The sequence below is a fragment of the Dendrobates tinctorius genome, unplaced genomic scaffold (genome assembly GCF_039654945.1).
Source record: "Dendrobates tinctorius isolate UK_male_01 unplaced genomic scaffold, ASM3965494v1 ptg000065l, whole genome shotgun sequence".
In the NCBI taxonomy this organism is placed as follows: domain Eukaryota; kingdom Metazoa; phylum Chordata; class Amphibia; order Anura; family Dendrobatidae; genus Dendrobates; species Dendrobates tinctorius.
The window spans coordinates 27,518,128-27,544,409 of NW_027361733.1; the positions used below are offsets into that span (position 1 = coordinate 27,518,128).

Consider the following 26,282-nt stretch of genomic DNA (forward strand, 5'->3'; position numbering starts at 1 on the left):
TGTGCAAAGTCAAAAAACTTGGCCGGATTCATCATTGAATTTGCACCTTTGCCTAGTTTTCTTTGACACATTTTTTTTTATTAGCACCTTATTCTTTTGATTTACGCCTTTAACGTCTATTTTATACGTGTGTGCTCGTGTTTTTATTTTTTACAGGTGAGAGAACATTTTCACTACCAACAACGCCCACACACCCTGGAGCCAAGAACCCAAACATGTATTTTGTATTACCTTCGGTGAAAGCCTCAACATGGATGATGCACTGACAGTATAGGACACGCCTTCCCTGCAGTAACGCCTGGTAACGGCAGCCATTGTTGTGGAGACTTTCCTCAGGCTGTCTCCAGTAAGATGGCGCCGGCCTCTATGTGACGGCTCTATGGTCACGGAGGCTTCTCTTCCTGCTTTTCCTGTCGGAACACGCCCCATCCCAGGGTACCACGCTCCCGGAAATGACGTCACACCCGAAGGCGCCCATACTGTCTAGCGTTTACCCTATGGTCACGCTGCGCAGGCAGCTGCCGACACGCAGAGCGCGGTGCATTGTGGGAGACGGTCGGCTGTCGCTTCTCTGCTTGAAAAATGGCGGCCTCCTCGTCGTCAGGAAGCGGCACCGGGCCCTCAGGAGCCGGTAACCCCGGCGGAGCCTCCGGGCTAACTGCGTCCATCACGGGCACTATGAACAAGAAGAAGAAGCCGTTCCTGGGCATGGCGGCCCCGCTGGGCTATGTGCCCGGTCTGGGCAGAGGGTAAGAGCAGGACTGGTTCTGGGGCAGGTGATGTTCTGCTGTTATCGGTATTCGGTAGCTATAGGCGGGGACACCAGCACAAAGGCCGTATAACGTGTCTAGTATGTGGCTGTCTAGAGAGGGGCGCGTGTGTGGTGAGCGGCTGCGACGCTCAGCCATGAAAATGGAGAGGGGTGAATTTACTAAGAGTTGCTTGTGTCATTGGGTCCTGCGTCCCTTGCCGACGGTGGCGGGGGGGAGGGCCTGCGTCCCTTGCCGACGGTGGCCTGCGTCCGGCGGCGGGGGGGGTGGCCTGCGTCCGACGGCGGCGGGGGGGAGGGCCTGCGTCCGACGGCGGCGGGGGGGAGGGCCTGCGTCCGGCGGCGGCGGGGGGGAGGGCCTGCGTCCGGCGGCGGCGGGGGGGAGGGCCTGCGTCCGGCGGCGGCGGGGGGGAGGGCCTGCGTCCGGCGGCGGCGGGGGGGAGGGCCTGCGTCCGGCGGCGGCGGGGGGGAGGGCCTGCGTCCGGCGGCGGGGGGGGTGGGCCTGCGTCCCTTGCCGGCGGGGGGGTGGGCCTGCGTCCCTTGCCGGCGGGGGGGTGGGCCTGCGTCCCTTGCCGACGGTGGCGGGGGGGGGAGGGCCTGCGTCCCTTGCCGACGGTGGCGGGGAGGGACTGTGGAGGTTAGCTCTTGTAAGTCGCTGCCCCTTTAATTATTTTGTGGATTTAGTTCTTTCCTCGTCGTTTTTTAGTGCTACCGGTTTCACCACCCGTTCTGATATTGGTCCGGCTCGTGATGCCAATGACCCAGTAGATGACCGCCATGCACCACCAGGGAAGAGGACAGTGGGCGACCAAATGAAGAAAAACCAAGCGGACGATGACGACGAAGATCTGAACGACACAAATTATGATGAGGTGATTATAAAATGTCACAGTCAATCCAGCCTGCCCTTCTATAGGGTCATTGTCATTTCATAGAAATTCTGACGAGTGAGATTTTTAAAACTGTCTCCTATTTTGTCTCGATCTCCAGTTTAATGGTTATGCTGGAAGCTTGTTCTCCAGTGGTCCCTATGAGAAGGATGACGAAGAAGCTGATGCTATTTATGCTGCCCTGGACAAGAGGATGGATGAGAGGAGGAAGGAAAGAAGGTGAAATAACAATATTACAAGAAGATGATGGTGACAGTGATTGTATGAGCACTCTGGGCCCCACAACTCTGCAAATTCTGAATAATTATATAGTGTTGAATTGTGACCTTTCGGTAATATGAGGATGGCTGGAGTCCAGCAGAACACGGCTCACTTGTTCAGAACGTCTCTCCTTTCAGGATCTAAAAAGGAAGTATTAGGACCCCCTATATTGTACCTAGAGGTCCTGCTATTAATGACTGCTCCTTTTTTTCTTTTTTTTCTTTTTATTAAGAGAGCAGAGGGAGAAAGAGGAAATCGAGAAGTACCGTATGGAGAGACCTAAAATCCAGCAGCAGTTCTCTGATTTAAAGGTAAGCAAGCCTGGAGACAACCTTGTAGTTTTGTTTGGCTCTGTCCCTTACGAGCTCAGCTGTGTATGAAAATTTCTCCTGCATTTTATTATGTGACAGGTAGAAGCTATTTTGTAACCACCATTGTCAGTCATATTATAAGCCATGTTTTTTCTGTCATCTATAGTTCCTTCTCTTAGATGTAAATAGATTATTCCATAAATCAGAATGGGTGTCTCATTTGTGTATGGAGCGGTAGAGTGCACAGACTTTTCGTTGTTCCTCTGTTTTTGGACTGATGAAGATTGCACTCAGATATGTCTCAGTCCCATACACAGTGAATGGAGCAGTAATCACACATTTGCACTAGCACTCCATTCACACTGGCTTTTTGGGGCCTTGGAGTTGTCTTTTCTGTGCTCACAATTTTCCATGCTTACATTATTTTATTTCCAGAGAAAACTGGCTGAAGTGACGGAAGAGGAGTGGCTGAGCATCCCAGAGGTTGGCGATGCCCGCAACAAGCGCCAAAGAAATCCTCGCCATGAGAAGCTGACCCCTGTCCCTGACAGCTTCTTCGCCAAACATTTACAAACTGGAGAGAATCATACATCTGTTGATCCTCGGCAGACAGTAAGTGCTTTGTGTTTGTGCGATAACTACAGAAACCTTGAACTTATGTAGAGCACAGTTTGTATGTATTTTTTTTTCTTACTTTAGCAATTTGGAGGATTGAATACCCCATTCCCTGGAGGGCTAAACACCCCGTACCCAGGAGGAATGACCCCTGGTCTAATGACACCTGGATCTGGGGATCTAGACATGAGAAAGATTGGTCAGGCCAGAAACACTCTGATGGACATGAGGCTGAGCCAGGTGAGGGGGCAAGGGGGTTTACAAGGGGAATTACCGTAAACATCATTATGGCCCCTGTGTAAATGTCATTCGGATTTGTAAGTATCAACTCGCAAATGACTTTGTACATCTTAATTATTATGCCTATAGGTTTCAGACTCTGTCAGTGGTCAGACGGTGGTGGATCCTAAAGGTTATCTGACTGACCTGAACTCTATGATTCCAACACATGGGGGAGATATCAAGTAAGTGTGGTAATTCTGGTATAACATACTTTATTTCATTGGTTGTTGGACATTTTCGATTAATTGCCTGTTTTCCTTTATTCCCCCTACTCACCAGTGATATTAAGAAAGCACGTCTTCTACTGAAGTCTGTGCGGGAGACCAATCCGCATCATCCACCAGCTTGGATTGCTTCTGCTCGTCTGGAAGAAGTTACAGGCAAACTGCAAGTAGCCAGAAACCTTATCATGAAAGGCACAGAGATGTGTCCCAAGGTGAGCAATATTCTTGTGTGGTAAAGGGTTTATCCAGGACAGTTTTTGTTTGTTATATATATAAAAAAATTTTTTTTACTTTAGACCTAAGCACTAAATGGCAGGTATGTTACCAACTGCCTGTTAAGCCCAGTGCCGTCTGCTGGCACAAAGTGGTCACAGACCGCTCCTGCCTATAATTCGGCTCCTGCTAATGTTACGTTTACAGAGCAGCAGCTTTTCTTCTGCTCTTCTTTGTTGATGGGGTGTGATTTCCGACACCGTGCTTATTATTAGCCCGCTCCCCACTCTCTAACTACGGGGAGCCTGCTGTCAATCAGCATGACGTCGGCAGTCACTCCCTGTCGACAGAGCAACCTTGAAAGAGCTGCTCTTTTGACATTGAGCAGCTAAATCATTGTCAGGAGTAGTAAATAACCGCTCTACCTGTTGCCAGGTAGAGCATGCAGGTAGTTAGAAACTACCTGCCTATTAGTTTTTAGGCCCATAGTAAAAAAACAAAAAAATAACTATCCCAGATAACCCCTTTAATGAGGGAACATGTAGTTGTCCATATAATAAAGCCTGTTTATTTCATGTTCCTAGCTTGTCTTGGTGGGCGGGAGACACACTATTCTGACTTATGGACAGAGCTACCTCCTCAAATTGATGGCCTTATGCCTATATAGGTTGTATGGAGAGCAACTCTAAATTATATTATGGTAAATACAACATAAATTATAGTAGTTTTAAAAGGTATTCCTAGTGATATGCTATCACTAAAATCTGATTTATAGAGTCCCTGCCAATTTTGAGAATGAAGTGTATATAGATTGGTGGGCGAGCAGCTTACCTAGGTTTCTCTGCAGCCCTCCTGACCACTAGCAACCAGACCCATTCACTTTTAAATAAGGTTGTGCTAAATTTTCAGACCCAATGGGAATTGGGGAGCTGCCGTGCAAGAGAAAATCACTAAAGGAGTGGCAGCCTTAGTATAGTTCTGTGGCCCAATTATTTTTATGATCGGTAGTAGTAGAGGTCGAATGCCTATGTTATAAAGTGATGGCATATCCTAGATTTACAAGATGGTAATAATATATTAATGTAATGTTTGTTTCCTGTAGAGTGAAGACGTGTGGCTGGAGGCTGCTCGACTGCAGCCGGGAGACACCGCAAAAGCCGTGGTGGCTCAGGCCATCTGTCACCTCCCACAGTCTGTACGGATCTACATCAGAGCTGCAGAGCTGGAAACTGATCTCAGAGCCAAAAAACGTGTTTTGCGGAAGGGTGAGTACTAGAGGTTTATAGTCCTCTGACGTAGTCTGCTGGATTGTCACACATAATAATGTCCTTGTTGTTGATCTGCACAGCTCTAGAACATGTCCCAAATTCTGTGCGTCTGTGGAAAGCTGCTGTGGAGCTGGAAGAACCAGAGGATGCTCGTATTATGTTGAGCCGTGCTGTGGAATGCTGCCCGACCAGTGTGGAGGTGAGACTGCTGTATGCCGGAAACTAAGACAGATGTAAGAGTCTAATGCTCTGGCATTTTTTTTTTTTTTTAATTCTTTTGGCATACTACCTTCTACTAATGTTTATGTCCTGGTAGTACCTTGTCTGGATCTCAACCCTCTATTATACCTATAAAGCTAAAATGCCAAAAGTCAGAATCTTGGTAAATTCTACTGTCTTACATATGCGTGTTGCCTGTTTATCCCCCAGCTGTGGTTGGCCCTCGCCAGGCTTGAGACCTATGAGAATGCCCGCAAGGTCTTGAACAAAGCCCGTGAGAATATTCCCACCGACAGACATATTTGGATAACAGCTGCCAAACTGGAAGAAGCCAATGGGAACACTCAGATGGTGGAGAAGATCGTAGACAGAGCTATCACCTCTCTGAGAGCTAATGGAGTAGAAATCAATAGGGAACAGTGGATACAGGTCAGCTGTGAATGTGGGCAGGGGAGGGCTCTTAGTATGAGATTTTCAATGACCTTTTTAGTGTAAGGCGACTAAATAACCAGTCTCTCTTCCGTTTCACTAACGTAGCTTACTGTTCTACTATAGGATGCTGAGGAGTGTGACAAAGCTGGCAGTGTGGTGACGTGCCAGGCGGTAGTAAGAGCAGTCATCGGTATTGGCATAGAAGAGGAGGACCGGAAGCACACGTGGATGGAAGATGCAGATAGTGTTAGTCTTTTATATTGACAAAATGTGGCCATTATCTCAATGTTCATTGCACCTAATGACATATATATAATCTTGTATTGCAGTGTGTTTCTCATGGCGCCCTGGAGTGTGCACGAGCCATCTATGCCCATGCCCTCCAGGTTTTTCCCAGCAAGAAAAGTGTGTGGCTCCGAGCTGCTTATTTTGAAAAGAACCATGGTACAAGGTACAGTGCAATGTCCCAAAATGTTCTTCGAACATGTTCTCTGTGTATATGGCCAGATGTTTTTTGCAACTATGACAGGCATAAGTAGCCTGCAAAATTGTAAAAAATTCTGAGGGTTAAAGTAGGCTACAGTTCACAATCCGTGCAAAAAAAAAAGAATAGTATGCCCTGTATAATAATGTGTAGGGCTTCAAGCCTAGTTTTGCTGTCATATTAAGAACTTACAAAATGATGCCTGTTTTCCCTTAGGGAGTCCTTGGAGACCCTTCTGCAGAGAGCAGTTGCCCACTGTCCTAAGGCTGAAGTTTTATGGTTGATGGGCGCAAAGTCCAAGTGGCTAGCAGGGGATGTGCCAGCTGCTAGGAGTATTCTTGCGCTTGCTTTCCAGGTTAGTATTATGACTGCATATTCATCCACTAGATTCTTGTTGTATGACTGGAGATTCTCTTGGAGGAAAATCCATCAATTATATTTTATTCTTCTCAGGCGAACCCCAATAGTGAAGAGATCTGGTTGGCAGCTGTCAAGTTGGAGTCAGAAAACAATGAGTATGAGAGGGCTAGAAGACTGCTGGCTAAGGCTAGGAGCAGTGCAGCCACTGCTAGGGTAAGCACCGCTCTGCAGGCATTGTCTGAGGATTGGATGGAAATGTATTTCTTTGTTTCGCGGGTGAAAAAATTGCGGCAGTTTGCTTTTTTTTTTTTTTTTTTTTTATTCGTTTGCAGTTTGCTTTTTTAATTTTAATATGTTGCACTTTATGCTTATCCTGCTTTTCACTTTGCTTAGTTTCGTGGGTAGGTTTATTCTATCTGATGCAACAGATTTTCATTAAAGAGGTTGTCCACTACTTTTACATTGATGACCTGAGCAGTAGGTCATCAATGTCTGATCGGCTAGAGTTGGTCATCAATGTCTGATCGGCTAGAGTCTGACACCCACCCAGCACCCCCCGCCGATCAGCTGTTATTGGTGTTGGCTGCTGCTGACAGGAAGTACTTACTTGCGGAGCTGGCCGTCTACTTGTAGTGGCTCCCACAGGGTACTATATATCCGCCTCCTAAGACTAGGCCGTCAGTGTAAAAGTAGTGGACAAGCTCTTTAATTTTCTGCATAAAATCTAGCACAATTCATGTGGCTTAATGTTTTTTTGTCAAGTTATATTACTATATGCCTACAGGTGTTCATGAAATCTGTGAAGCTGGAGTGGGTGTTGGGGAACATTGAAGCTGCTCTGGAACTGTGTGAGGAGGCGCTGAGCCACTATGAAGATTTCCCCAAACTCTGGATGATGAAGGGCCAAATTGAAGAGCAACGGCAGCAGATAGAGAATTCCAGAGAGGCGTACAATTTAGGGGTAAGGGCATATGGATAATTATGTATTTGTAAGGCAACATGCACAATACATTTATGGCTTTAAGATCAGGATCTATATGCCCAACAGTGGCCACTGTCAGGATGAGTCCACCCATGGTGTAAAGAAATAGATGTGTGTGTGTATGTATGTGCATGTGTATATATATATATATATATATATATATATATATATATATATAATGAAAAAAGGAAAAAGCAGCACAAAAATTGAACAGACAATGCGGGTGCAAGCCTTCCAGGCATATACCAAGCCTCAAAAATAGTCCTCAAGATGAAAGCAGCACACCAAAAGAAATCCAGTCAAAGTGCTATTTATTAGCCCACAACTCCCAGGACCGAAACATCGCTCTATGGGTAACTAGCCAGATGGGCTAATAAATAGCACTTTGACTGGATTTCTTTTGGTGTGCTGCTTTCAGCTTGAGGACTATATATATATATATATATATATATATATATATATATATATATATATATATATATCTATCACTATCTCGTATATCACCTGGTATTTTTTTCAGTGACCCTCTGTATAGGAAATATGCTATTAAACAAATTATATTCAGGTGCATACTGCCCAGACGGTCATTAAACTGTCATGGACTGCCATCTTATGAAGGGGGGTCTATGACAGCATTAAAGTATATGTGTGGAAAAGCTGCCAATGTACACCTTAGGCTTAGAATCAGTGTTTCAGGCTAAGTTCCCATGTTGATTTAGGCGTTTTTTCTTTATTGCCTCATTGGGGGACACAGGTTACCATGGGTGTATGCTGCTAGGAGGCGGACACTATGCAAAACGAGAAAATTAGCTCCTCCCCGGCAGTATACACCCACCGACAGGCACCAAGTACCTCAGTTTGTGCTTTGTGTCTGTAGGAGGCGGACCGGGATCTCTCCAGATCCGCAGTTAACTATCTTTTTTTTCCTTACAGGTTTTAGTTGTGTTATTAATCTTTTCCATTTGTTTTCCAGATACAGCGTCGGGAAACGGGGTAATTTCTCACCCTGCCTTCCCATATCAGGCGGCTGAGCGATCAATGTGGTATCGCCCACATCGCACCTCTCAGTACCGCAGGCAGGACCCTTTCCCTATCACCATTCGGGTGCTACGGGCTGATGTCAGGTGGCTGGTCCTAGCCAATTCCCCTCCTCATCCCTCTCCCGGGAGAGGGCTGAGAGGAAGACGGTGGTCACCGGCGGTGGCCTTCTCCCTTCTAGCAAGGGGTTGACGCCGTCTTCTGCACTGCTCGGACGCAGTGCGGGTATAGAGGATCTTCCTTCCCAGCGACCTTTCCCCTATTCGTGGGGCTCCTGTAGTCATCCTCTTCGTGTTCAAGAATTGGGCGTCAGGTAAGTGGTCTGACTGCCCCCACCGGCCCGGCGCTCTCCTTCACATAGTAGCCATCGGCGCCGCTGTTAACCCCTCAATGCCCGCACTCCCTTTAAAAAAAAAAATAATAAAAATTTGCGCCCTTTCTTTTCCCAGGCGCGTGCCTCGCCAGGTTCTTTATTCACCGGCCGCAGCCGGGAGCTCAGCAAGGGTCTCCCGCAGCTACTGCCAGTATCTACTGTTATCAGCGGCGTCACGGGCATCAGGGGCAGAAAGCCAGTCTCCGGGCGCGGTTTGGCATTTTCGTTTGCGGGCGGGCAGCGTCATCGGCTCACGCCCCCCGCTCTGCGCGCGCTTTTCGCGCTTCTTTCTAGCCTATCAGAGCTGCTTTCACTTTGCCGCTAAGCTCCGCCCTCGTGCGTGTCACGACCGCAAAGCTCCGCCCACTTGCGTGTCACGCCCGCTAAGCTCCGCCCACTTGTGCGGCGCACCCGCTAAGCTCCGCCCACTTGTGCAGCGCACCCGCTAAGCTCCGCCCACTTGTGCAGCACACCCGCTAAGCTCCGCCCACTTGTGCAGCGCACCCGCTAAGCTCCGCCCACTTGTGCAGCACACCCGCTAAGCTCCGCCCACTTGTGCAGCGCCCCCCGCTAAGCTCCGCCCACTTGTGCAGCGCCCCCCCCCTAAGCTCCGCCCACGCGCAAGGCATGTCCGCTAAGCTCCTCCCACCGCTCAGGTCCTTCTGCTGGAATCTAGCATTCCTCTTTGCAAGGAGCTCTGCTGGGGGACACTTCTACTCTGCTCTGCTGTGCATAAGGCTACGGTAGGCTCTGCTTTTCCTGGGGCTCTAATTAGCTCCCCTCGGCAGTACTCACTAACTTCCCTGCAGTACTTTCACCAGATACGTTCTGCTATACTGCCGCAGACTCCACATATGCCCGACCCTGCAAGGGCTCCCTATTCTAGGCCCACCGCTACTCACTACGCCTGCGCGCGCTGTAAAAAGAAGTGGGCATCTGGTCAGTCGTCACCTTTCTGCCGCTCCTGCAGTCCTTCTATGTCTGCCCCTCAGGAGCACACCGAACCCCTTGATGAGAGCTCCCCCCCGCCCCCAGAGTGGGCTGTTGAAATGTCTCAGTCGGTCGCGGACCTGACTAAAGTGTCTGAGTCCGTGGTCCAGGTCTTAGAATGATTACCTCAGCTATCTACAGCCACCTGTGCTCCGACCGCCTCTCACGGTGAGTCGTCCGCACCTGACCGCGACCTTCAGAGGGACAGACCGGGTTGGAGTTCCAGGAAGCGGGGCGCTGTCTGGCTCTTCTTCGAGCTCACAAGGCCCCTCCGCATCATCCAGGCTGCTCTCCTCGCCTCCGTCCCCTTCTTCAGAGGACGACATTGGGTCATACGTAGACTCCCACTCGGGGTCTGACTCAGATTCAGACCACATGTCCAAAACACAGGACATGGTAGATAGTCTCATATCGGCGATTACCCAAACGCTCAAAATAAAGGAGGACAAGACGCCCCCACAAGAATGCTCTGTCCCCTTCAAACGAGCAAAACCTCCCTCCCGAACCTTTCCTTATCACAAGGAGTTCGAGACTACGTTAACCAAACACTGGGAGCATCCTGAAAAGCAGTTCCCTCGACGCAGGCACCTAGACGTGCTATATCCCTTTAATGCGGACCTTCTCACGAAATGGGCCAAAGCTCCCGAGGTGGACCCACCAGTCTCCCATCTTTCCTCAAAAACGGTTCTATCCCTTCCGGACAGCGCATCACTTAAGGATTCAACGGACAGGCAGATCGAATCGCTGGCCAAATCGATTTTTGAAGCAACTGGCGCCTCTCTCTGTCCCAGTTTTGCCTCCGCATGGGTAGCGAAAGCCATTTCAGCCTCGGCAAAAATTCTTCGCAAGGGCATTTTAGCGTCGGCTCCTCAGGACGAGCTAGCGGAGTTGGCTGACCAAATTAATCATGCTGGTAAATACCTCTTGACCGCCTCTTTGGATGCAGCCGGGTGTTCAGCAATAGCTAGCAGCAACATAGTTGCCATACGCCGTATCCTTTGGTTGAAGATATGGAGTGCGGACTCCACCTCGAAGAAGTCACTCAGTAACTTAGCCTTTCAGGGTTCTAGGCTCTTTGGCGCCTGGCTGGATCAGATAATTTCTGATGCCACCGGAGGTAAAAGTACCTCCCTTTCTCAGTCTCGGCCTAGATGTTTTTTCAGCAGAAAAGCTCCTCGTCAGTTTAGGTCCTTTCGCCCCTTTCCTTCCTCGGAAAATTCCTCCCAGCAGGACCGGCCCTCTACCTCCGGGGAACTGAGAAAACCATCGTATAAACCCGCACCCCGCTGGAGACCAAAGAGCCGACCCTCCAAGCCCTCAGGATCCCGCTCCGGTAGATTTTCCTCCAAGTGACGGGTCACCCCCACCTGGAAGTTCTTTCACGGTGGGAGGCAGGCTTTCTACTTTCAAAGACGCGTGGCTGTCTGTTGTCAACGACGCATGGGTCAGGGAAATCATCACATCCGGCTACAAAATCGAATTTTCTTCCCTCCCAAAGAGACGCTTCTTTCTGTCTCATCCTCCCAAACAACCGTTCCTCACCCCAGGACTCCTCCAGGCCGTCTCTTCCCTCCTATCCACCGGAGTAATTGTTCCCGTTCCTCCAAACGAACGGTTTTCTGGGTTCTACTTAAATCTCTTCGTAGTCCCGAAAAAAGACAGCTCGCTTCGTCCATTCGTGGACCTCATACTACTCAATTGCCACGTGAGGATCCTCCACTTCAAGATGGGGTCCCTTCGCTCTGTAATCGCCTCAATGGAGCCCGGAGAGTTTCTCTGCTCTGTAGACATACAAGATGCCTACCTCCACATCCCTGTTTGTTTGCAACATCAGAGGTTTCTTCACTTTGCGATTCAGGAGGATCACTACCAATTCACGGCCCTCCCCTTTGGCCTAGCCTCGGCTCCTCGGGTCTTCACAAAGGTCATGGCAGCCGTCATGGCCATCCTTCGCTCCAGGGGGATCCTCATAATCCCTTACCTGGACGATCTGTTGATCAAGGGCTCGTCCCGCCGAGACTGCCTTCAGAGTCTTCTGATTACCCTGGATACTCTCACATGTCTCGGTTGGATAATCAACAGCGAGAAGTCCAACCTGCTCCCAACTCAGCGACTGACATTCCCGGGCATGGAGTTCGACACGAACCTGGCCCAGGTGTTCCTTCCGAGGGACAAATTTTCAGCTCTCTGCAAAGGAATCCGATCCCTGAAGCGGACAGTCCCAGTTCCCCTTCGGTTCTGCATGAGGGTCCTGGGGAAGATGATAGCCTCCATGGAGGCCGTCCCCTTTGCCCAATTCCACACTCGTCCCCTTCAGCTGTCCTTCCTTTCAGTCTGGGACAAGACTTCAGTCTCCCTGGACCGCCCCATACTCCTGCCTCCCAGAGTGAGGCAGTCCCTAACATGGTGGACAATGCCTTCGTCAGTCCTGCAAGGGAGGTCCTTTCTTCCTCTTCAGTGGCAAGTCATCACCACCGATGCCAGTCTTCTTGGGTGGGGAGCGGTTTTCCAGCGGAAGACCGCCCAAGGGCGTTGGAGCGCCTAAGAGTCTCTGCTCCCCATCAACCTGCTGGAAATCAGAGCGATCTTCCTTGCTCTCCTCAGCTGGCAGCCTCTTCTCGCGGACAAACCAGTCCGAATTCGATCAGACAACGCCACGGCTGTGGCGTACATAAACCACCAGGGCGGTACTCACAGCAAACAAGTAATGGCAGAAGTAGCAAAGATTCTACATTGAGCAGAGCGTTACGTTCCGGCAATCTCCGCCGTTCACATTCCAAGGGTGGAAAATTGGGCAGCCGACTTCCTAAGTTGCCAGGGCCTAGCTTCAGGCGAATGGTCTCTCCACCCCACGGTCTTCAATCAGATATGCCAGCATTGGGGCACTCCAGACGTCGACCTCATGGCGTCTTGGATGAACCACAAAGTTCCCCGCTTCGTAGCCAGGTCCAGGGACCTTCTGGCCGTCGGTTGCGACGCCTTGGTAATCCCGTGGTCTCAGTTCCGACTCCCTTACTTGTTTCCTCCACTGGCCTTGATTCCAAGAGTGGTCAAGAAAATAAAATCAGAAGGCATCCCAGTAATTCTGGTAGCCCCAGACTGGCCAAGACGTCCTTGGTATGCGGAGCTGGTGAACATGCTTTCGGACGTTCCCTGGAGACTTCCAGACCGTCCGGATCTTCTCTCACAAGGCCCCCTTTACCACCAGAGTTCTCAGTCTCTGAGTTTAACGGCATGGCTGTTGAGGCCGCGGTTCTAAGACAGTCAGGTTTTTCCAGCCAGGTCATTCAGACCATGATTAGAGCTATAAAATCAGCCTCCTCCCGCATTTACCATAGGTACTGGAAGGCCTTTTTCCGTTGGTGCAACGACAACAATGATTTTCCAATGTCGTTCTCTATTCCATCCATACTTGGTTTCCTTCAATCCGGCCTAGATGCAGGCCTGTCCCTCAGTACTCTCAAAGGCCAGGTTTCTGCTCTGGCAATTCTTTTCCAGAAGGATCTGGCCCCCTTGCCTTAAGTCAAGACCTTTATCCAGGGAGTTGCCCACGTTGTCCCTCCTCACCATTCTCCGATAGATCCGTGGGATCTTAATCTCGTTCTTGGCGCTCTCCAAAGTGCGCCTTTCGAGCCTATCCAGGACATTCCTCTTTCCCTTCTCTCATGGAAGGTGACTTTTCCGATTGCCATTACATCCATTAGGAGAGTTTCTGAGCTAGCGGCTTTATCCTGTCGTTTTCCGTACCTAATCCTTCATCAGGATAAGATCGTTCTCAGGCCCGTTCCCTCCTTCCTTCCCAAGGTGGTATCTTCCTTCCACATCAATGAGGACATCGTCCTCCCCTCCTTTTGTCCTTCGCCTGTTCATCCGCTGGAAAAGTCGCTCCACAAGCTGGATGTGGTGAGAGCCATGCGTGTCTATCTGGCCAGGGCCGCTTCTTTTTGTTATTCCGATTCCCTGCTTGTCATCCCTGAAGGTTGCCGGAAAGGATTCCCGGCATCCAAGTCCACTATCTCTCGCTGGGTTCGTTCTTCTATCCTGGAAGCTTACTGCGTTAAGGAAAACCGGCCCCCTCCGGGAGTGAGAGCCCACTTCACACCCGGGCTGTAGGTGCTTCTTGGGCTGTCCGACACCAGGCTTCGGCTTTACAACTTTGCAGGGCCGCAACCTGGCCGTCCTTGCACACCTTTGCGAGGTTCTACAAGGTTCATACCTAGGCCTCGTCTGATTCAGGCTTAGATAGGTCGGCCGGTGTGCTACCGCCGCCTGCAGAACCTTCCTAAGTCCTGTCTTCACGTTCCCCCTAATCTCTCTTCCCACCCTTTTGACTGCTTTGGGACGTCCCATGGTAACCTGTGTCCCCCCCAATGAGGCGATAAAGAAAGAGGGCTTTTTGGTTCTTACCGTAAAATCTTTCTTGAAGCCTTCATTGGGGGACACATCACCCTCCCTGTTTAAGTCGTACTGTGTTGGGCCTACGAGTCCCTTGTTGTGTTGGTACATATTTTCAGAGTTATTGTTGCTTCTCCTACTGCTTTTTTCACCAACTGAGGTACTTGGTGCCTGTCAGTGGGTGTATACTGCCGGGGAGGAGCTAATTTTCTTGTTTTGCATAGTGTCGGCCTCCTAGCAGCAACATAAACCCATGTTAACCTGTGTCCCCCAATGAAGGCTTCAAGAAAGATTTTACGGTAAGAACCAAAAATCCCTCTTTTTCTGTTTCTCCTCATATTCAAAGCACATCTGTTTGCTAGCTGATGGAAACAGAAGCCGAATAGTTATATTAATTATTTGGTTTGTCTTGTGCCTGTTTGGTGTCATTTTTTTTTACAGTGTACGAAAAAGTTCTGCATGCTTTCTCCTCAATCTAAAAACGGATACTTAACTGAAACCAGACAGACCCCATAAAAATGAATGGGGTCCTCTGATTTCTATTTGCATCAGTTAGGAAATCGGTCAGCATTGGGCCATAATTCCATTATGTATTTGAGAAATGTATCTGACAAAAGGAACTACCTAATGTACATGAAAACAGTGCTCAAGCTTGACTGTCTTTTCTTGATTTATTGTTCTGTAATGTTTTATATTAATTATAATAGGCAATAGGCATTTTCATGTTATAGCTAGCATATATTTTATATAATTTTTTATATTGCAGCTGAAGAAATGCCCCCATTCAGTCCCTCTTTGGCTGCTGCTCTCTAGACTGGAGGAAAATGTGGGGCAGCTGACCAGGGCAAGAGCCATCCTTGAGAAATCTCGTTTGAAAAATCCGAGGATTCCAGAGTTATGGTCAGTTTTCCTTCTTTGTCATTGCTGAGATTTTTAACTCGCTAAAGGGTTTTGTATTTTATCTGCAGTAGCGCACACCTCCCCTTACTCCTGGCTTTCTTTGCTTAAAGGGAATCTGTCACCCTTTTTTGAGATATCATATAATGATATCATTCAATTGTGTGTCACATAAGGATTCTCTTAGTACTTTTGCTTCCCCCTGACCCCGCACCTTTCATGCAGAAATACCTTTTTTTTTTATATCGGTTCAGATGTAAGTAAACTGCCACGGTCCGGTCCAATGGGCGGGGCTTATTTAACTGCTCCCCCCCCCCTCCCTGTCTTGCTCTACATAAGAAGAAATGCGTAGAGCAAGACAGGGAGGGGGGGAGCAGTTGAATAAGCCCCGCCCAGTGGACCGAACAGCGGCAGTTTACATACATCTGAACCGATATAAAAAAGGTATTTCTGCATGAAAGGTGCGGGGTCAGGGGGAAGCAAAAGTACTAAGAGAATCCTTATGTGATGCACAATTGAATGATATCATTATGATATCTCAAAAAAGGGGTGACAGATTCCCTTTAAGGGGAATTTGCACTCTAGAAAATTAACTATTCTTTGTAGTGGCATTATAACACCCCCTGGCTTGAACTGTAAGCTTTTCAATGCTGAGTAGCATTGGAGAAGTGCCAGGACACTAAAGCAGGCCAGATCATGTATCCTATGTGATGTATACAGCAGTCTGTGTCTTCTATGTGAAGTTTACAGCACTATGTCTCCTATGGGATGTATATTGCAAAGTTTCACTGTCTCTTATTTGATATACACAGCAGTCTGCGTATCGTATTTGAATTATATACTGCAGAGTGTCAGTGTATCCTATATGATGCATAGACAACAGTTTCAATGTCCCCCTATGTCATGTGGAAACAGAAGAGTCTCGGTGTATCCTAGCTGATGTATGTACTGCAGTCTTGGTGTATCTTATGTGATGCAGCTTCATCTGTCTCGCATATTATCTCTGCTTACTTATATAAAGTGGTATTTACACTAAAATTAAGTATCAGAAGGGGCTCCCTATTTTCTAATTGTTGGTTGTGTATGTGTAATATATATATATATATATATATATATATATATATATATATATATATATATATATATATTTGGGTGAGTGGGGCAGCTGTAGCCTCAGTTAATGTTGATCTATGCTGTGTGTGTAATTTTACTTATGGTCGTTTTTGTTTTATTTACTTATGGTCCTTTTTGTGTTGTTGTTTTTTTTTTTTTTTTTTTTTTTATATAGTTTTGCTTCCCACAATGCCATAAAGCAGAGAAAATTACACTGCGCAACAAATTTCTGGGAAGTTCTTGTCCCCTGAGAGAATTTTATTGCATCTTATAGATTTTGATATGCTGAACACGAATATGTGCTCCAAAAGTCTGTATCACGTAAGGTTTTTAACAAACAGCTTATAGTCTTCATTATGACATCCGAGACACTACATACATGTGTATCGATGTCAGTAGCAAAAGCAATTGTTCAAAAGTGTTTTGCAGATGACTTTCGTTTATAATCCGTGTCAGATGCTTCTCGAATAAGATTCCAGCAATAGTCAGCCAGCATTGACGTACTCCACTTTCCCTGGTACCTTTTCTCTATCAGCGCAATGTCTTGGTGAAATCTTTCACCGTGTTCATCACTAACGGCACCAAGACTGGCTGGAGAAAAGTCCAAATGAGAATGTAGAAAATGCATTTTTAGTGACCTATTGCATTTCATCAAATTATATGCTGTAAGCATGTTGTCCACGAGTTGTTCAAAGTTCGGTGCCCTGCTGTTGCCAAGGAAGTTGAAGGTCACATCTTTAAAGGCTCTCCATGTCACTTGTTCAGCACCTTGCAAAAGACCATCAAAGCTACTGTCATTGATTATATCTCTGATTTGTGGGCCAATAAAAATACCTTCTTTAATCTTTGCATCACTTATTCTTGGAGATTTCTGTTGCAAGTAAGAAAAGGCTTCCGATTCTTTGTTCAGTGGTTCGACAAAATTCTTCATAAGCCCAAGTTTAATATGAAAAGGAGATAGAAATATCTTTGCTGGATCAACGAGAGGATTATGTTTAACATTCTTCTGTACAGCAACCAGGTTTTCGCGGAGTGGCCAGTCCTTTCTGAAATAGTTCATTTCTCGTGCACGACTGTCCCACTCAAATAAAACAATACTTGGTATATCCAAGCTGCAGTCCAAGAAAAAGTGCAACAACTTTTAGATCACATATGTTCCAGTCATAATTTCTATTAATGTGGGTCAACAGTAACTCCATATTCTCATACGTTTCTTTCATGTGTATGGCATGTCCAATAGTTATAGAAGGATAGATATTTCCGTTGTGTACAGTCATGGCCAAAAGTTTAGAGAATGACACAAATATTAATTTTTACAAAGTCTACTGCTTCATTTTTTCTAATGGCAATTTGCATATACTCCAGAATGTTATAAAGAGTGATCAGCTTAACAGCAATTACTTGCAAAGTCAATATTTGCCTAGAAAATGAACTTTATCCCCCAAAACACATTTCAACATCATTGCAGCCCTGCCTTAAAAGGACCAGCTAACATCGTTTCAGTGATTGCTCCATTAACACAGGTGTGGGTGTTGATGAGGACAGGGCTGGAGATCAATCTGTCATGATTAAGTAAGAATGACACCACTGGACACTTTAAAAGGAGGCTGGTGCTTGGCATCATTGTTTCTCTTCTGTTAACCATGGTTATCTCTAAAGAAACACGTGTAGTCATCATTGCACTGCACAAAAATGGCCTAACAGGGAAGAGTATCGCAGCTAGAAAGATTGTACCTCAGTCAACAATCTATCGCATCATCAAGAACTTCAAGGAGAGAGGTTCCCTTGTTGCCAAAAAGGCTCCAGGGCGCCCAAGAAAGACCAGCAAGCGCCAGGACCGTCTCTTAAAAGTGTTTCAGCTGCGGGATCGGGCTACCAGCAGTGCAGAGCTTGCTCAGGAATGGCAGCAGGCAGGTGAGAGTGCATCTGCATGCACTGTGAGGCGGAGACTCTTGGAGCAAGGCCTGGTCTCCAGGAGGGCAGCAAAGAAGCCACTTCTCTCCAGGAAAAACATCATGGACAGACTGATATTCTGCAAGAGGTACAGGGAGTGGACTGCTGAGGACTGGGGTAAAGTCATTTTCTCTGATGAATCCCCTTTTCGATTGTTTGGGACATCTGGAAAATGGCTTATTCGGAGAAGACCAGGTGAGCGCTACCACCAGTCTTGTCTCATGCCAACTGTCAAGCATCCTGAAACCATTCATGTGTGGGGTTGCTTCTCAGCCAAGGGAATGGGCTCTCTGTCTTGCCTAAAAACACAGCCATGAATAAAGAATGGTACCAGAATGTCCTCCAAGAGCAACTTCTCCCAACTGTCCAAGAGCAGTTTGGCGATCAACAATGCCTTTTTCAACATGATGGAGCAACTTGCCATAAAGCAAAGGTGATAACTAAATGGCTCAGGGAACAAAACATAGAGATTTTGGGACCATGGCCTGGAAACTCCCCAGATCTTAATCCCATTGAGAACTTGTGGTCAATCATCAAGAGACTGGTGGACAAACAAAAACCTTCAAATTCAGACAAAATAAAAGCATTGATTTTGCAAGAATGGACTGCTATCAGTCAGGATTTGATCCAGAAGTTGAATGAGAGCATGCCAGGGAGAATTGCTGAGGTCCTGAAGAAGGGTCAACACTGCAAATATTGACTTGCTGCATTAACTCAATCTAACTGTCAATATAACCTTTTGCTACTCATAATATGATTGCAATTTCTGTATGTGATAAAAACATCTGACAAACACACATAAAAATCAGAGGGCAGCAGATCATGTGAAAATATAATATTTGTGTCATTCTCAAAACTTTTGGCCATGACTGTAGTAAAACAGCCTTCAGACTTAAAACTGACGAGTCAATGAACAGTCGCCATTACTTCGGGTAAAAAAAAAAGAGAGAATGATCGACCAGCTGGATATGGATAAAAAACTTCATCCTTTATTTCATATAGTTAAAATGAGTCCAGGCAGGTTAAGAACAAGAAGACATTCTGGCGCGTTTCTGGCCGAAGGCCTTAGTCATATGACTAGGGGCTTCTATGACTAAGGGCTTCGGACAGAAACACGTCAGAATGTCGTCTTGTTCTGAACCTGTCTGGATTCATTTTAACGATCTGAAATAAAGAAGTTCTTTTACCTATATCCAGCTGGTCGATCCTTCTTCTTTTTTTTTTTTTTTTTTTTTTTTGCTCTTATCCGGTGGTCAGCTGCAGCATTGGAGGCTACCTACTATTCACACGGAGAGGCTTATTTCTCTGTTGTTTTTTGATTCCTTCGGGTTATGTTTGCATCCAAGAGCACCAAACAGCCCCAAGATGTCGTTGCAAAAGGTTAAACTGTTAACATGGTTGAAAAATTGATTAAGGTTTTCTTGACGACTGTGTTACTAGTAATAAGAGATTCCGTTTTTGTAGCCTTGATCCACAATAATTCTGCCTGCCTCTTTGACAATTTCAAATCTCTGACCAAGTCACTCAGATCAACTTGACTGAACAGATGTGGATTAGATGTTGAAGGCTCAAAGTCTGGGTCTGCAGCAGTTTCATTTTCAACTGGCATTGTTAGTTCATCTTCGTCATCCTCCATTGTCCATACTTTGGGCGGCTTTGGAACACGAAGACTTTCATCGTGTGGCACTGGTCTTATGGCTGAAGGAAGATTAGGATATTCTATTGATTTCTTGTTCTTTGCTGAAAATCCTGTTAGATTGCTATTTCTGCCTTACAAATGTGTTACATGATCTCTGCTCTCTCCATACCATTGGGGCAGCGAACTGCATTGAAGGTCATGATCCATTCAGCCATGCTCTAAGTATGTCAGTATTGTTTTTTGATTTCTCCCCTGCCCAGGAGATATGGTATGCTCCGTACACAGTCAGCCAAATGATTCACTGCGCCTGCGTGGAATTCGCATGTTATTTGAGTGGAAAATTCAGAAAATACTGTTTCAGAAAAAGTTCATATGAGTTTTTAGAATTATAACAGAATATTATAATCAGGGCTGTGGAGTCGGTAAGCCAAACCTCCGACTCCTCAATTTCCCTTTCTCCGACTCCGACTCCAACATATATTGCTTATATTTAAGTGAAAAATTTATTGTAGTACAATGATACAATAATCAAGGCATTTAGAACATAATATATATTTATTGGAATACAACTTTAGAACACAAAAAACTGTAATAAATTGTAAATATGTAATACACTATAATATCGATTACATATATATAATATATCACTATGTAATAAAGTATGTAAGTGGCAAAAAACAGTTTTCAACAAAAACATACTAAATAACATTTGTGCAGTCTATGAATTTGTTCTTAGAAATAGAATTGCCTCCATCAGATCCTCCTTCATAGATGACCTAAAATCTGACCTAATAATTTTAAGGCCAGAGAACATCCTCTCTACACTTACTTGGGTTGGAGGCAAAGCCTTAACCACATGGGCAACATCTCTAACAATTTCCAAGTATAAAGGAATTGCCTCATGCACAGTCAGTTTTGATGAACGGTTGAATTTTTCATTGAGAGCAAGTGAAACATTTTGCTGAAATATGGTCAATCTGCTTGCTATAGGAGACGGAGTGAAATCTTTTTCCTTGCAGCAACGCTTTGCCTGCTCCATATCATCCAAATACTTGTCAAAGTCAAACTCCTTGTCTGATGAGGATGAAGATATGGCAGCAGTAGCACTGTCAGGACCCAAGTCCTCTTGCGCCTGGCAGTCCTCCTGTAGGCCACTCATCCTAACTGCTACCTCAGTCAGAGCTTCTTTTCCTTTAGTAAGCTGTTGATCATCAAGCAATATACGATGACTTGGGTCCACATAAACAGCTGCCAGAAAAATTTTCTTTTCCAATAGCTGTCTCTCTCCGTTTCATTGAAGCAGAAATGCCATCTGTGATTAAACCTCCTCTTTGGGACAGGCAAAATAGCAAGTTCTTCCACTCCCTTATGAAAATGCCAGGAGTTAAATCCTTGGCTTGTAATTTTTTAGTCACGTTAAATAGGTGATTAAGCAATTCCTTTAATTCAGCCACCTGTGTCCATTGACCTTCATTAAGGGTTACCTGAGGGTTCACCATATCTATAAGAAACTGTTTTAGCCAGGATCAAAACTAGGGGGGGCAGAACCTCATACTGTTCCGAAGAATCTCATACTGCACACCTCAGCTGCTGCAGAACCTTATACTGCACACCCCTACACTTGAAAATAAAGCCTGCAACTTAAGAGGTGATGAATGCAGTCTATTTATTCCAACTATCAATTGATGTTGATGTGTTGCTGAAGACGAGCAATGCCTGTCCTGGGCGTCCTTTTGGGCAGCTATAAGTTGTACCTGACTGGCGCTAAAAAAAAAAAAAAAAATAGTCTGTGTGCTACCGGGCTTTCATTCTATTTGGTACAGATAAGATATGGATAAATGGATAGAGCAGATTTCTAATGTGCTTTTGCTATTGAAAACATTATCTATGAGCTCAAAAACCTTTCAGGTGATGCGGTTTTTTAAAAAGCTGATCTGCTTTTGCAGCTGAAAAACGTATCCTCAAAAACGCTGTGTGTGAATGTGGCCTTAGATCAGGAATAGAACAGCCATTTATAGGACATTTCATAACTTTACCAAATTCCTATGAAAAAATATTCAGCACATTGTGCATTGAACTACTGTACCCAATCTATTATATATTTTAGGAGTCTGAGTCGGTCCATTTTATACCGACTCCACCAAAATGAGCTCCGACTCCACAGCCCTGATTATAATGTTTCATATCATTTCTCAAAAACCTTACGTGATAGGAAAAATCTGAAGTCATTTCTGAAATCGGCATGAAAAAATCTATCAGGAACACTCAAAATTATCCGAGGGACAAAACCTTGGTAATTCAGTGTTATCTATGTGGTGACCAGGATTGCTACTGTCCCTGTTTAGTTCTTGTGCTGGATATGACAATTGCATGTACGACCTGCATGTAAGGGTGGGATTATCTGTGAATAATTCTGTTACTGGGATACTGTGCCGCTGTTTGCTGATTTTATATGTTTACGTCTATACGCTACTGTCCAGGCTTCTGTTTGACATTCCCCCTATTTTCTGCAGGTTGGAGTCAGTGCGGCTAGAGTTCAGAGCTGGTTTAAAGAATATTGCAAATAATTTAATGGCAAAGGCTTTGCAGGAATGTCCCAATTCAGGTGAGAGTCGTGATATTGGGAAATGTAAACTTTTTGGAAGGCAGAATAAAACCTTTCCCTCTCCTCTGTTCGTCTTCTCTTTGCTCTCTACAGTTGATACAGCTTATCTATTTACGTAAAAGGAATCTCTCAGCAGGATTTCATACCCCAAAATATTTATATGTGCATGAAACTTTAACAAGAAGCCTCTTCCTTCTTGACTGCGCAGTGTGACTTCAGTCAAAAGAGCCATTGATCATGCAGGAGTTTGGGGCCTCAGTGTGGGGAATGGAACTGGAGTGTCAGAGGCCTCAGAACTACCTTAGTTCTTCAGCCTCATTTGCTGAAATGGTCATTTCTCAGTAATGGAGGCACGGACCCCATGTAAAGGTGTTGCTGGATTGTCTTTGAAAGAGCTACACACACGTATAAAAAGTTTGGGGGTTCAAATCCTGCCGACATGTTCTCTTTAGTGAAATTGTTCCCATAGGATACTCCAATCAGTGGTATTGTAATAAGTTTTTCGTTATCGCTTCATTGGGGGACACTGGTAACCATGAGTGTATGCTGCTGTTACTACTAGGAGGCTGACACTATGCAAAAAAAGGAACATTGGCTCCTCCTCAGTAGTATTCATCCACCGACAGGCACCAAGTACCCCAGTTTAAGCTTAGTCTCTGTAGGAGGCGGACCTGGATCTAACCCCAGATCTGCAGTTCTTGCTTTTTCTGGTCTTGTTGTGTTTTATTAATCTTTTCCCTTTTTGTTTTTCAGATTCTTCAGGGTAACAGGGTGCAGATTTTTTCATCCTGTTTTCCCACGTTATGCGACCCCGAGAGCAGTGTGGTGTCGCCCACTCTAGGACCCGCAGGCAGGACCTAATCCTCTGTCACCCTTAGGGGTGTTTCAGTGTGATTCCCGGTGGCCGGTCCCATGCCTTTTCCCCTTCTCACCCCTCTCCTCGGAGATGGCTGAGAGGAAGACTGTGGTGGCCTCCCCCATTCTGGTAAGGGATTGATGCCGTCTTCTGCACCGTCCGGAGACGGTGCGGGAAGGAGGATCTTCATTCCCAGGACCCTCTCCCTCCCGAGGGCTCCTGATGCGATCCTCCTCTCGGAAGAGGAGCCGGACACACATAGCAGTATATACATCCCCAATTCCCCTGCAGCAACGCTCGCTCCATTGCTAGTTCTTAGGCCCTTGCAGCCCTTACCCCCTCCTCATAGGACTTACTCTTTTATTTTCGCGCCCCTTTTTTTCTCTAGCGCGCGGTCCCCGACATTTTGCAGCCTTCTTCTTGACCTTCGTCCATTTTTCGTCAGGGGCACGCCTCCCCACCCGGCATGTCTCCTATCAGCCCTCTCTTATCGGCCAGACATGCCCCTCTTGGCGCGTTTAGTCCCGGCTCACGTGCCCCAGCCATCTTCAGTACCGGACACGCCCCCTCCAGTGTGCCGTCCTATTATCGCACCGCTTTTTCCATCGCCAGGCACGCACCCTATCTGCACGTCCGTCCCGGCGCTGGCGATTGGGCTATGTTCGGGTTGGACATGCCCCCTCTGGCGTGTTAGCCTATCAGGTCGCAGCTTTCATTTTCTTTTTTCACGCTCTTTCCTGCCCGATGGGAGGTGGCGTTGGGTCAGATAATCTCTGCTATGTCCAGGCCACACCTCCCATTGCAGCTCTGGCTGGGGCACACTGCTCCGCAGCATACTGCTGTGCCTGTGTCTCCCTGCTCCCCTCGTCCTGTCACTGATGGTTGGCGTGTCATCCATTACGAGGGGCACCATACTTTGTTTTCGCTGGCCGGCACATTAGCCAGAGATGGCGCAGCTAAATCTGGGCCCTTCTGCTAATTTAGCCCCCGGCTTTGGGCCTTTTTTACCGGTGTCCGTGTAGTCTCGCCCTCTTGCCAGCCCCGGCCAATCTGTGCACGCCTTGCACATAACCAGGCCAATCTGTGCACACCTCGGGCTTAGCAACGCCCCCCTCCGATGACCGCATTTGTTTTGCCTAAGGCGCGAGTGTGCCTCTCTAGCCCTCCCCCTGTCACCCGAGACATGCCCCCAGTATCGGGGATCACTGCCTGCAAGTTTGTGATCATACCACTATCGGTAGATTTGTACTCTGTCTGTCAATCTACCTCAGGACACTCAGTGCACAGCAAGCGGCGTGTCTCTGCCAGTAACAGCGGACCGAGATGCGTGCATCTACTCCAGAACACAAAGGACACAGCAGGCATTCATCTCTATCCTGCACTGGATCTGGGAGACACTGCTGACTGAGCAGCGACAGCGCCATCTCTTATCAGGTAGGACCAGTCCAGACTGGTTGATTCCTACCTCATAGGGGCTCAGCTATCTCCGGCAGTAGTCTAGTCTCTCCTTTTTGCCACAATTTCAGGCGTTCCTGACCTGATAATCCACGATGCCTGCGCCATCTGTGTAGAATAAGTGGCCTTTTGACCAGTCTGCGTTTATACCCGTACTGAAGTTCCTCCACTGTGTCTGCCCCACAGCAGTCCCCTAACGCCAGGGACGAGAGCACTCCCCTCTCTCCAGAGTGGGATGTTGCCATGTCTCAGTCGGTCTCCAACCTGACAGAAGTTTCGTAGTCCATGGTCCAGGTCCTGGAGTGACTTTTTCATCCGTTTACTGCCACCAGTGCTCCGAACACCTGTTACGGTGATTCGCACGCACCTGACTGTGACATTCACAAGGACAAATCGGGTACAGAGCAAAGCAAGCGAGCCCAGGTCCCTCAACATCCGCCGTGATGATGGCACTCCCCTCCTCCGGAGCAGGTTTTTGCCATGTCTTAGGCGGTTTTCCAACCAGACAGAAGTTCCTAAGTCCGGGATGAAAGCTCTCTCCTCCCTCTGGACTGGACTGTTGCCATGTCTGTCAGTCTCCGACCTGACAGAGGTTTCATAGTCCCTGATCCAGGTCCGAGTGCAACTTCCACATTTGTCTACTGCCACCAGGACTCCGATCTCTGTTTTTTTTGGTAATGCGCACGCACCTGCCTGCGACGTTCACAGGCATAAATCAGGTACAGATCAAGGAAGTGAGCCGTGGTCCCTGTGAATCATCTTGGATGCACTCTTCACCTCAGGCCCCCTCGGAGGAGGAGGGTTTTGGGTCATATGTGGGTTCCCAGTCTGAGTCTGGGTCTGTTGCGGCCCAGACGTCAATATGCAGGACATGCTCAATAACCTTTTCCGGGCAATTACCAAATATTTGACTTAACGGAGAACAAGGAGAGTCTCCGTTGCCTCCGGCGAGTTAAATCTTCTCCCCGGGATTTTCTTAATCAAAGAGACTATGTCTAATCACTGCGAACACCCTAAAAAGCGCTTTTACAGGAAGGAAGCTGCTTCACATTCTCTGTCCCTTTAGCCCAAACATCCTTGATATTTGAGCAGAATCCCCTTTGGCAGATCCACCGGTTTTCTTCGTCTGTCTTCCCGGATAGTCTTCATCTCCTAAGGAGTTTTCGGATAGACATAGGAGTCCTTGGTTAGGTCAGTCTTTAATGCATCAGGAGCCTTTTTCTGCTCCATTTTTAGCCCCCACCTGGGTGGCTAAGTCCATGTCTGTCTGGCCAAGTATACTTCGCCCAGTCTTCAGGGTCCCGGACCGACAGGTTCTCCTCGGCCTCATGGGTCACCCCCACCCTGGAATTTCCTCTCTTCCAAGAAGTATGGCTCGCCCACGTCCGGGCCAGCGATCTGGTCGCACTCCGTTACAAACGAGACCTTTTCCCTTCATGACCGCACACATGAGAGAAGGATCCGTCAGGACAGGAACATACTGAAAAATAAGGGGCGGCACCTCTCCCCAGCTTCAGTTGGGTTCCTGACCTGGAAGAGAATCCCAGACTGACAGCGGCGGTGCCTGTCATGGATGAAAAGGACCCAGGCCCGTCCCGGCACGGGAAGAACAGGTTACCTCATCTGTAGCGCCGTCCTTCGGGTGTCTGGCAGCGCAG

General features: G+C 47.1%; 1 protein-coding gene across 1 annotated transcript in view; it reads left to right on the top strand.

The window, feature by feature from the left end:
* The first annotated feature begins 424 nt into the window (after positions 1 to 424).
* Positions 425 to 26,282, top strand: part of PRPF6 (pre-mRNA processing factor 6) — a 38,890-nt gene continuing 13,032 nt past the window's right edge. Inside the window, exons 1-18 of the mRNA XM_073580851.1 lie at positions 425 to 749; positions 1,476 to 1,641; positions 1,760 to 1,878; positions 2,153 to 2,231; positions 2,667 to 2,843; positions 2,931 to 3,086; positions 3,216 to 3,310; positions 3,408 to 3,564; positions 4,668 to 4,830; positions 4,914 to 5,032; positions 5,263 to 5,481; positions 5,608 to 5,730; positions 5,814 to 5,935; positions 6,185 to 6,323; positions 6,422 to 6,541; positions 7,113 to 7,289; positions 14,873 to 15,006; positions 22,222 to 22,313. Of these exons, the coding sequence (XP_073436952.1) occupies positions 583 to 749; positions 1,476 to 1,641; positions 1,760 to 1,878; positions 2,153 to 2,231; positions 2,667 to 2,843; positions 2,931 to 3,086; positions 3,216 to 3,310; positions 3,408 to 3,564; positions 4,668 to 4,830; positions 4,914 to 5,032; positions 5,263 to 5,481; positions 5,608 to 5,730; positions 5,814 to 5,935; positions 6,185 to 6,323; positions 6,422 to 6,541; positions 7,113 to 7,289; positions 14,873 to 15,006; positions 22,222 to 22,313 (2,524 nt within the window). The 5' untranslated portion in view covers positions 425 to 582. The remainder of the gene's footprint in view (positions 750 to 1,475; positions 1,642 to 1,759; positions 1,879 to 2,152; positions 2,232 to 2,666; positions 2,844 to 2,930; positions 3,087 to 3,215; positions 3,311 to 3,407; positions 3,565 to 4,667; positions 4,831 to 4,913; positions 5,033 to 5,262; positions 5,482 to 5,607; positions 5,731 to 5,813; positions 5,936 to 6,184; positions 6,324 to 6,421; positions 6,542 to 7,112; positions 7,290 to 14,872; positions 15,007 to 22,221; positions 22,314 to 26,282) is intronic.